This window comes from Aulonocara stuartgranti (genome assembly GCF_965226115.1).
Source record: "Aulonocara stuartgranti genome assembly, chromosome: 22".
NCBI lineage: Eukaryota > Metazoa > Chordata > Actinopteri > Cichliformes > Cichlidae > Aulonocara > Aulonocara stuartgranti.
In genome coordinates this window covers 12,320,420-12,331,525 of record NC_138957.1, presented here as the reverse complement: position 1 = coordinate 12,331,525, position 11,106 = coordinate 12,320,420, and the positions used below count along the sequence as shown (strand labels likewise).

Genomic DNA, 11,106 nt, shown 5'->3' with positions numbered 1-11,106 from the left:
TGCATGTAGTTGCTGCCACGTGATTGGCTGATTTAACATGTCGGTTATAAGCATTAAAAGGTGGCTGATGAGTCTACGAAGATATTAAAGACATGTGTGAATATAAACTGCAATAAAGTCATTAACAGACATGCTTTTAGCAGGAAAATGAATACAAGCTATAATTATTTCAGGCTTTATTATTATTTTATATAGTAACATATTCAGAATACGTTACTCTCATTGAGTAACGTAACGGAATACAGTAAAAATACATTTTGGAGCATGTGTTCTGTAATCTGTAGTGGAATACATTCTAAAAGTAACCTTCCCAACACTGGTCCAAAGATATCCATGTTAGTGTTACTGGTGGCTGTAAATTGCCCAAAGGTGTGAAAGTGTGCATGAATGGTTATTTATCACTTTGAGTTCATCTGCGATGGCCTGTTTAAGGTGTACTGCTCTGGAGGATCTGATTGAACTTCTATTGTATTAATATTCCTTCCTACAGTCCTTCGTTCTTTTTAACTGTCACTGCTTGAACCATGATCACTGGGTAGCAATAGCTACCAAGCTAAATAAAACACAAGAGCTATCTTTTTCCTATTTTAGTTACAAAACTGAGCCTCTCGTACTGGGAAATTTACCAGCTGAGCCATTTATATATATTGTATTCAACTTTCTTTATAATTATAAATTAAAATTGCAACCATTAATAACAAAAGTATGCTAAAATAACAAGCATTACAGGAACTACTTAATGAGTCCTATTAGCTAACTGGCCCCTGCCATATGTATTCTATGCAGCAACACTAAGACATCTTTCTAACAGTTCAAAATGCGTAGCTATCCCATTTTATGATCAGCGTCTTTGCTGCACTGTCAGGTGGTGGTGCTGTTAGATGAATCTGCGTTATGTAAGCTTGGAATCGGAGCATTTTGGAGTTCAACTCCAAACATCAGAGGCATTAAAGACTCCCTATTTTGCCACAAGCCCTTTTCTTTTAGACGCCTCTGAAATGTGTTTCAAATGACAGATCTGAAGTCAAAGGAAGGAAAGTTTTGGAGATGGATAGAACGGAATGAAACGCAGCATATTCAGCCAGTTTCAGGAAGAGCTCAGACCATCTGCTCATCAACGTGGCTGGAACTTCATTAAAGCCTCACGCCTGTTCCTTTCATCACTGTGTGGCTTTGCCCATAAACAAAATCTTGTCCATACAGGAGTGGTCAAATTGCCTAACATAGGATATGGTAGGCTTATGGTAGGCTTTGACCTTTTTTATTTCTGCACTGACAGTTCTGAAACCACACACACATACAGATGTGCACGATACAAATGGAGACATTTACAGCTCGTTCCACTGAAGCCTTTAAACCTTTCCTAAGCCTTTTTAGCTCTGTAGCCTTTCTGGCCTCAGCTCTTTAAACAGAAGGCTGAATCGATTCCCATGGATTGCTGTGAATCTCAAGGCTCTGTAGGTTTTTGCTTCATGTGCGACCTCAGTCCGAGCCAGTGGCTTTAATGCCCAAAACACACACATACACAGGCACAGCAAAACCAAACTTTTCCCCCCAGGGTTTCCCAGCCCACTCTGAATAATTCACCAAACCTGCTTTGTTCATCGATCGCCCTCTCCACCTCTCACTCACAAAGACACATCTTTCACTTAACACACACAGCCAGGAGCAGCATAATGGGCATCATTCATTATAATTCACCACCACTGTGGCTATTGTGTCTGCTAATACTTTCTACAGGCTCAACTTTATAACCCTTTGTAACCACTGGTATTGTTTTCAAGATCATTTCAAAGAAAAGAGCCAAAATGTCAAGTAGACTGGAGTAAACAATATGACTAACTGTCAGTGCCGAGCTATCAAATCAGCTTTTCTCTTTGCCTACATTGTTTTCACAGCACGCCAAAATATACCAGACTCCGCAAAAGCCTTTCCTGCCTCTCAAGTAGAGTCAAAAGCAATTATTAGGATTTAGATTCAGACCTGCTTTAATAATTCAATTGATACCAGTTTCCCCCAGACGCTTCAAGCCATTTCAATATTTAGCATAGACGTTAAAGCTCATAACGATCTTGCTGTTCTTTTGAAGATATTTTTGAACTTTCTCCAGCTGGCTCCCTAAATGATACGCTCTCAGACTTTCATCTCCTTTGTGCTGCTCCAAGTTGTCCCTTTATGTCAGCCTTAGACGTTTTCTCCTTTACATTCATCATATTCTAAAGACAACATCATTACCCATAATTCTTCATGTCCCTGCAAGGTTTTTTTTTATTATCCTGTCTTCCTTTTCTCACCCCAATCGGTCGCAGCAGATGGCCCCGCCCCTCCCTGAGCCTGGTTCTGCCGGAGGTTTCTTCCTGTTAAAAGGGAGTTTTTCCTTCCCAGTTTTGTTGTGATTTGGCGCTATATAAATAAAATTGAATTGAATCTTCTGCGTAGGATGACCTCTGTGTTCGCGTGATTATACAATGCTTGCAACGCACTTCTCTTTCCCTTTAACATAAGATTGATGTTATAGATTTTTTAACAAAATACTAATAAATAATCACTGTCCACCAAACTGTAGTGAAACTTGAAAGAGTGCAGTGCAAATGAGAAGTGAAACAAAAAAAGTGTCATGTCTTGTCGCTGTGACCAACAAATTCCAAAATATGCAACTTTTACTTTGAAGGCGAACGTTCTCTGTTTTCAATTGGCGCTATACTTTTTACAGATTCAGTGCAGCTTTGCAAGTAGTTGGCAAGTGTTTGCAGTCAGGTTGGCATCTTGCACGCATGCTATTACTGACTGCGGCAACCTGCTTGTGACAAAAGCAAATGCAAGGAGGTTTTGGTGCAGCACCACATACCTCTTTGCGACCAGTTTCACATTAGAGTCTGCCAGCAACCTCTGCCAACCACTTGCCAACCTGTTGCAGAATAAAAACGTCTGCCTAGTTACCAGTGAGTCACTGACTGGTCTCTAGACCTATGGGCCCTCAGCAATTTCTGTTATTGTTAACAACAACTCACAACCAGTCAGGTAATGCATATTTTTCAGATAGACATCGAAGTCCAATCTGGATGACAAACAATGGTCTGAACTACACAGGAGACTATGTTATTTAATTTAATTCAATTAAAATGCTCTAAAAGGCACTAACACTACAAACATGGTGGAAACATCCAGTTAGTGAAGGTAACAGCAAGTACACAGCTGTCAGCTGACGCTAAAGCTGCCTATGTCAGAATGATGCTAACCAAAGCAGTCATTTTGCCATCTCCCAGTAATCAGGAGGAGTAGTTATTTTACAAAATCACCAGGGAGAAACCATCAATAGAGACCAATATTGTTTTTGTATGAGGGTGTAAACATGCTGTAAAGCTTGTAAAGCTGTGTATTTTAACATTTAACAGTCTCTGGGGATCGGCTCATTTTTAAGCCAGCTTCAAATGGCCACTAAAGGAGCTGCAGTAGTTCCAGCTGGCCGCTTAGTGAAAGTTTTTTTTTCCTGAAAACATGTGGCTGCAAACCAGTCATCTACTGCTATCACCTGCTAACATATCTTAGTTATCAAATTAGCTACACATTCTCCCAAGGACCAGAAATGGTGAGCATGGGCTCCAGTCAACAATTATATTTGATTTATTAGGGGACATCAAGTCTGAGTGAAGTGTACGCTATATATGCTGTATTGCATATATAATTTATGCAATTAGCAGTAGTTTCTTACCATTTAGTTGTACTTGCTTACAGTGGATTAGTGTTATAATATTCTTGCAAGTGCAAGCAACTTCACTGCAGCGGGCCTTTATTCACACAGTTTCATCATGTGTATGAAAAAGAAGAAAAGTAGAGAGCAGTACAGTGAGGAGAAAAGTCAGATGATAAAAGCATATATTAGTAAAAGAGATGAGCCAATGTTTGCAGATACTGAGATCAGAAATGGTAATTCAGTGTTGGAGGGAATGACAGACCCCAGACTCCCAGCTTTGATTTACTCCACCCGTCACACCAAGGCCATGGCTACAGTCCAGTTGTGGTCTGTATCTTTATTCTTTAGGCAGAATCAGATAGTAATTGTCTTTCTCTATCACTAGCTCCAAGGGACTCACTTTCGGTACTTCATCCTGAAGGTTCAGCTTCACTAAAAATGCACTATAAATGAAAATAAACAGCTTGCTTGCAACAAATTAGTGCTTTTAGCTCAGTTTATGCTAATATTTAAACTTTGCTTTCTTATGCTCAGGCTCATGTACATTTTGCATACCTACTTTCATTTAATATTTTAATAACTCGTTTTTCTAAATATATACAATTACACACTGACAACTGAAAAGAATAATTGTAATGTTGCTTTTTAACCTTACATAAAGATTTTCTTAAATGTTATTTCACATATGCAGCATTTAATAATAATAATAATAATGGATTGGATTTATATAGCGCTTTTCAAGGCTCCCAAAGCGCTTTACAATGCCAATTTAAAGTTGCAGTCAGTCATTTTTAAGGTTATTTGACAGAAAAAAAGAGTATTGTACTGACAGATATAACATAATTATGTATTACAACACATTGACGTGTTCTCATAAACTTAGAATCCATTAAAAATGCAAAGGAGAAGGCGCCAGTTAATGGAAGCCACCATGTTGTCCTGACATTCAATTCAATTCAATTTTATTTATATAGCGCCAAATCACAACATAAGTCGCCTCAAGGCGCTTCATACATGAACTGACAGGAAGCCAGCTAAACAACAACAACAGCTAACATTAAGGAAGCTAATGTCAGGCTCGAGTGTGCTAAAAATAACACTTTCCCTCTGATAGGCAGTTTGATTACATTCTTATATTGTATGAGAGTTTATTCTCTAAGCATCCAAGTTCAACAATATTAGGTCCAATAACGACAGTTTCACTAAAGGCAGCTAAAAGATGCTAACAGATGCTAACAGTAGCGAAAACAACAGCATTTACTGACAGAGAAGTTCAGGATATCCTCAAAAATTCACCTCTTTATTGCTGTAGTTGAACAGAAGTGAACTTCACTGACTCATCGACTCATATCAGACTCCTCCAGAGTAAATAATCTCAGCTGAGGTAAACAGCAGACTAACAGTCTACAATCACTACAGCCACAGTTGTTTGTCTTACAGTGACCGCCATAGCTAGAATTATGGATTTAAAATGGGAGGGGTGAGAAAACTGAATTCAGGAGAATGCAGTCTACAATCTACAAGCATCTAGTGGTGACATTTTACACACTGTGCCTTTAAACTTTAATTGTAGTGAATGTATCATGTGGTTTCCAAAGTTCTGGCCATGAGCAGGGATAAGGTTTAGTTAGTGACCATGACCAAGACGACTCTGAGATTTTCTCGGACTCTGAGATTAAAGATTTGCTTTTGAGTTGATGTCCAAATGTTAATAAAAATAGTGTTTGCACTAGCCGTGCAGTGTGTTGGACATCTCTGTCAACTGATATGTAATGTTGTTGTTCATTTAACTACTTTTAGCTTTCTACAGTAAATAAATAAAACCTTTCATGATCACATTTTTCTGAGTTGATTTATCTTAAACTCTAAACTAACATGCAAGCAGAGCTTGCTTACTTTGGAATAGTGTATTAAGTTTGAGTTTTATTCAACTATCAACCTTTGGCTCTTTCAAAATGGAAAAGCTCAAATCCCCACTTCCTTTAAAGAACACTTGAGGCTAATGTGAAAAACCAGTCTTTCCCCACAGACTGCAGCGTTAGACTCCAACCTTCAAGTATCACATTAACATGTTCAAAGCGATCAGGATCTCTATGGATAGTTTTCTCCTTTATAATACACAGAGAGTGATGTCTTATTAAAACTGTGGACTGACAGGCAAGGATATATAGATTAAGAGGCAACTGTGGCAAATCAGTGCCTGCAATGTTTCACTCCACAAAGACTGGTCACTGAATTGGAGCACACCATAATTTCTTGAGGTGTTTGTGCCTTTTGAAGAACATCAGTTAGCAGTAGTCTCTGTGTTGCACATGTAGAGTTTATAGATGTTGATATTTAAAGTAGCTAGCGTTAACTGATGATGATAACTTGCTAATCTAAACATAGCAACTTCTGACTTCAAAATAAACTGCAGCAGCCAAAATGTTAAGGTTTTAGAAATGTGAGTCAACAAACCAGAGGGCAACTTCCATTTTTTATATACAGCCAGTGGTTTTATTACTTTAATCACCGGGACTCAAAATAAATGATAGCAGTTACAACATATAACTTTATTTAAATGAGGCAATAGGTTACTTTATTTAGGCAAATTAAGTAATTAAATGGTGCAGTAGTATGCACTGTTGCCTCACAGCAAGAAGATCCTGGGTTCAAATGTGCCTTTTAACTGTTAATCCTAGATGTAGAAACACTTAAATAAAGTAGACCCTAACCCTGACTGGGATGTTTTATCTGCCACCTTTGATTTACAAGCCGTCTACTCTCACAAACTGTCACCAAAGTAAATATGTACTGAGTATTTGTCCATGCTTATGTTGTCATTTCGGCTCCTTGCTATATAAAAGAGTATGATTGCACTAGAAATTAAGTGTTTCAGATAATCTGGTTCTTCGGCACGCATGTTACGTAACAGCAGTTGAATGTGAATGCATCTACTTTAAGCAGCGTGCATTGGAAGAATACTTCTGCAGAGCGATAGTTTAAATCTTTATTTGGTTACTTTCCACAAGCCCTGACACCATCCGACTCCTTTCCACTTTGAATGATAAAGAAACCAGAGAAATCCAAAAAACGAAGAAAGTTGGACAGTGAGAGCTTTTCTGCAAAATTTGGCATACTGTATGTATATTGCATTATTACAGTTTTACAAACAAATGTACAACAAATACATCATAAATAGACTCTTATTGTGAGACAGCTTGCGCAGGGTTTTTTTTTCTTCTTTTTATCTTGTGCCCATATGGTGGTGGTCGTGTGAGCCATGACTTCCCCTTATGAGGAGTACTCATACTCCTCTGCACTGCGGCGGCCGAAATCCATCCAGCCTAAGTAGTCCCTGTCTGCTATCCGGTGGTTGGCACTCGGTCCGACGCCTTTGCTGTTTGCCGTGGAGTTTCTGCGCACAGAACCTTGGAGGGGAGGAGGGAAAAAAGCGTGGGTGGAGGAGAGAAAAAGAGCATGAGTGAAATTAGTATTCCTCTGAGTGAGGAGAGCATGAGAGAAGCTGAGAACTTCTCTGCGGTGAAATCTTACTTTTGATTTCTTATTTTGCATAGAGACGCTCTGATTTTCAAAGTAAGAGACATGAATCAGACTTTTAATTCCGCGAGAAGCTTGAGCAGGGCAGAGAGGTTTTTAGCACATGCAGGAAATTTAAAAATGTGGGAAACGCTGAGCAAATAAGTGCTCTCATAAACCAAGCAGTTTATAGACTCTGCACAAAAGCTCATTTTCAGGGATTTATCTTTTGAATATCTAAATTTGCATCTCTTTTCCAACTTTTTAAGGCACATTTTGTGCACTTAAGGGCACTTTGGCAGTTAGCTGTGTTCATTACCAGCTTACAGCTTAATTTAATTCTTTATTTGTGCCTTCTAGAAGAAAAAGTGCGCACAATATTCGAAAACTGGCTCTCCGCACTGAGGATATTTGGCTGGTGAGCTGGGCTTTGAAAAAATGTTCTCATCTTCGCTTCATTTTGTGAGCGCTTTGTGGTAAACTGGGTGTCTTTTGGGCATTGTAATTGCCCGGTAGTGATTCTGAGCTCACATCGTCATTATTTCTCTTTCTCTCTCTCGCTCTCTCTCTCTCACACACACACACACACACACTAAAGACACGGCTGAAGTCTAGCCTGACAGCGTGCCATTAGCCTCCCTTCCTGTGTGTCATGATCGCTGTATCAGTGCATGTGTGCAGAAATTTGTGTGTGCTTTGCAGAGAAATGACCGCACACACGCGCGCACACACACACACACACACACACACACACACACACACACACACACACACACACACACACACACACACACAGATCTTGTAGAACACGTCTGCTTCCGATCTTTTGATTTCTGTTCCAAGTGAACTGGAGCAGAACTGCTCTCCGTTTGGTAATCAATTGGACGCTCACAGAGATGGAGTTTTTTTCCACCCACATCCTCCCACACAACACACACACACACACGCACACGGCGGCATGCACATGCATACACACTGCGTTTCAACTCCCTGGCGTGCTGAGAAGATTGGCTGCAGAAAGACTCGATAACGACACCTCCCACACCAAAACATGCAAGTGAACAGCATGCACATGAGCACAGACACCCACAATCGCACACGCACGATTAACAGAAACACACATTCCCCGAGGCATTACATATGAGTTTCACGGCGCCCTCTGACATTTTAGAGTGTTCACTGTCTGGCCCAACGCTTTCTGAGTCTGGGGAACTTTTATAATCGATATTACACAACAGCAAAGTAAAAGTACGGCTGTAACTCAAATACATATTTGTGTTTTATTTAAGCTGAAAAAATGAGCTAAAGAACGGGGTAAAAACAAAATCCAGATTTCTCACTAAAGCCACTGATGCCAAAATAAAAGATTTCACTGTCCATCTGTAGCTCTGCAAAATGTTTCAGTCTGTACAAACTGTCCTACAAAGAGACACGCAAGGAGTCAGTTTCAGTATCTGGACGCCAAGTGGAAAAGTCTGATTCTGACAGTGTGTCTGTGCGTGTGTGTGTTTTCCCCTGTCCGGTCAGCTGTCCAAGAGATGTGAGTGCTGGACGTTATAATCTACGACAGGGTCGAGGGTTTGTTTCCTTAGCAAAAAAAAGAAAAAAAAGTGATGTGAAGTCAGATAGGGGGAAAACAAAAGTGAAATAAGATGGTATGAGGCAAGTGGCCGGAAGGCTCTACACACTAATACGTGCTCTTTCAAACCACAAGAGCTTTTCAGAGCCACTAATTCATTTTACAAAGCTGGTTGTGCACTAATTCCCGTAATTAGCATGACTGAGGGGAGGGGGAAGGCAGGAAAAAGCACTGCGCTCCAAATACTACTGTTGCCAGATGTTTTTCGTTTCACACTCACATGCACACAGACACTTCTCTAAACACATATATCATTTAAGGCTGCAGGCATGGAAAGGATGCCACCTAAATCCACATTCCTCACATTCACTAACACACCTTTCCTGGAGGAGATGAGTCTAGCGAGCAGCTCACTGAGATTGGCCCGGGAGTCTGCATCCTCCTCAGCCAGAGGAAGAGCTTTCAGCTGGGGGGCAGAGCGCCTGTGTCGGAGGTGGAGATCTCCCAAGGTGTGGGTGTCAGCCTCAAGGAGAGCTGCTCAAAACAGGCAAGAAAAGCACGAGTCAGGCACAAAAACTCACTGTGATGGCGAGAAACGTGTCGCAACTTTTACCTTCAGAGAGAGCAGAGATGGGGCGCTGGCCCTCGTCTAATGGCTGGGAGGAGAAGGGGAGCCCCAAACAGCTCGCACACAGGACTGCCAGCACGACACACACACACAGCCCAGCATTCATCTGAGAGCGGTGGGAGAGGAGCAAACAGAAGTTTAATGAGAAGGAATCAGAGATGCAGTCCAGAGTGAGAAACGACAGCTTGGACCATCTGCCAGACAAGCGCTCCTTCACAACTGAAAATTACTCTGACTCAACACATTAATGAGGGCAGCATATTAACATATTAACACAGTCACCCGCGCGCAACACACTCTGGCCACATTAGATAACTGAGGGTAGATATCATGAATGCAGCTTCACCAGGTGGAAGTGACTTGATTTTTATTGCAGACAAAAATGTCCATTTTGATTTTGGGAAACGTCTCTGGAATTTGTTTTATGAATTCGTGTCAAATCATATTAATCAAATTGTATAAATAAGGAGGGAGCATGTGTAGCTTTCAAAGAATTAAAGCTTAGCACAAAAATATCAGATTTTATCCTCTGTACCTCACTTTTTGTCTGTTTTAGAAAAGACTCTGTGTTTGAATTTTGAAATGATTATAAAGAAAACAAAAGAATAATAAAAAAGAAGGAAATTCTTAGTTTAACAATCCTCATAAAAGCCTCAAATCACCTGCCACAAAGCAAATAAAGCTTACCTTGAGAAAAGATCTTCAGCGCGTTATAGGAGTGTGTGAGAGTGAGAGCACTTCTGCGCTGAGTGGGAAGGATGCCCCTTTTATACTCCCTGCTCAGCGCCCTCAGAGTGTGTGTCTGCGTGTGCGTGATTTGCCTTGAGTGTGCATCCTGTGTATCCCTCTGAATGTTTGAGAGCCGTGCGCAAGCGTGCTCGTTACAGTGATACAACGGAGAGCTTCACTTTTATTGTTTGTTAGCTTATCATAAAACTCCACGTCAAGAGCTGCCTGTTTGACATCCAGTGACACTGCGTTATATATGTGTGTGTGTGTGTGTGTGTGTGTGCGTGTGTTTAATCGTGAACGTATCTGTGAACATTGCACACGACATTGAATCATTCTGATCTGAAGTAAAGCCTCAAACTGCTATTTAAATGTTGAGAAGTTCTACAGTATCCATGTAGGAAAATCGAGGACATTCATAATGCATGTGTGTGTGTGTGCACACGTGCATGTGTGTGTGTGAGTGGGGGCCGTTTGGCCAGGCATGCGTAGGTGTGAGTGTTTGTGCACACCCACATATGTGTTAGATGTCAGTGGCTGCTTAAAAAGTGGGCGGAAGCACAAATGAGAATCTTTGGTTTTGCTCATTTAACAGTTGACCGATCTTGAAGTGAGACATCCTCACCATCCACCTACTGTCTCTCTCCCCCCACCCTCTCTGCTTCTCTAACCACGCAGTATTAACCCGCCTCATTGATCATGCAGGTGCAAATCGGTTGATTGCTATGGATCAGCTGTTATGGGTTAACAGTTTTATTAATGAGGCTGATTTTTCCGATGCTGGTGGACGACTTAGAGCGCCGGGGCTCTTCTTACCTGCTGAGATAACATAGCGTCAATAAGGCTGTTAAATAAGGTTAAAGTGAACAATTGAACTGCAGAAACATGAGTGGCGGGTCTGAAATGGAGAGGACGTTGAAGCTGTACTTGAGCAATGTTTCAAAGCAGCTACAGTTT

At 40.8% G+C, this 11,106-nt stretch overlaps 1 protein-coding gene across 1 annotated transcript; it reads right to left on the bottom strand.

Moving 5' to 3' along the window:
- Positions 1 to 6,669: 6,669 nt before the first annotated feature.
- On the bottom strand, positions 6,670 to 10,182 carry LOC309699575 (cholecystokinin-like). The gene is made up of 4 exons (XM_082522658.1): positions 10,108 to 10,182; positions 9,406 to 9,526; positions 9,171 to 9,326; positions 6,670 to 7,104 (listed from the first exon to the last, which is right to left on the bottom strand). The coding sequence occupies exons 2-4, from the start codon at positions 9,524 to 9,526 to the stop codon at positions 6,968 to 6,970; spliced, it is 414 nt and encodes a 137-aa protein (XP_082378784.1). The 5' UTR covers positions 10,108 to 10,182; the 3' UTR covers positions 6,670 to 6,967.
- Between the last annotated feature and the right edge of the window lie 924 nt (positions 10,183 to 11,106).

Bases quoted from the DNA above. Each gene is read 5' to 3' on its own strand.
- LOC309699575 (XM_082522658.1), bottom strand. From the start codon at position 9,526: ATGAATGCTGGGCTGTGTGTGTGTGTCGTGCTGGCAGTCCTGTGTGCG. The intron at 9,327-9,405 runs GTAAAAGTTGCG...TGTTTTGAGCAG, and splicing joins CATCTCTGCTCTCTCTGAAG to CTCTCCTTGAGGCTGACACC. The intron at 7,105-9,170 runs GTGTGTTAGTGA...CTCCCCTCCAAG, and splicing joins ACTCATCTCCTCCAGGAAAG to GTTCTGTGCGCAGAAACTCC.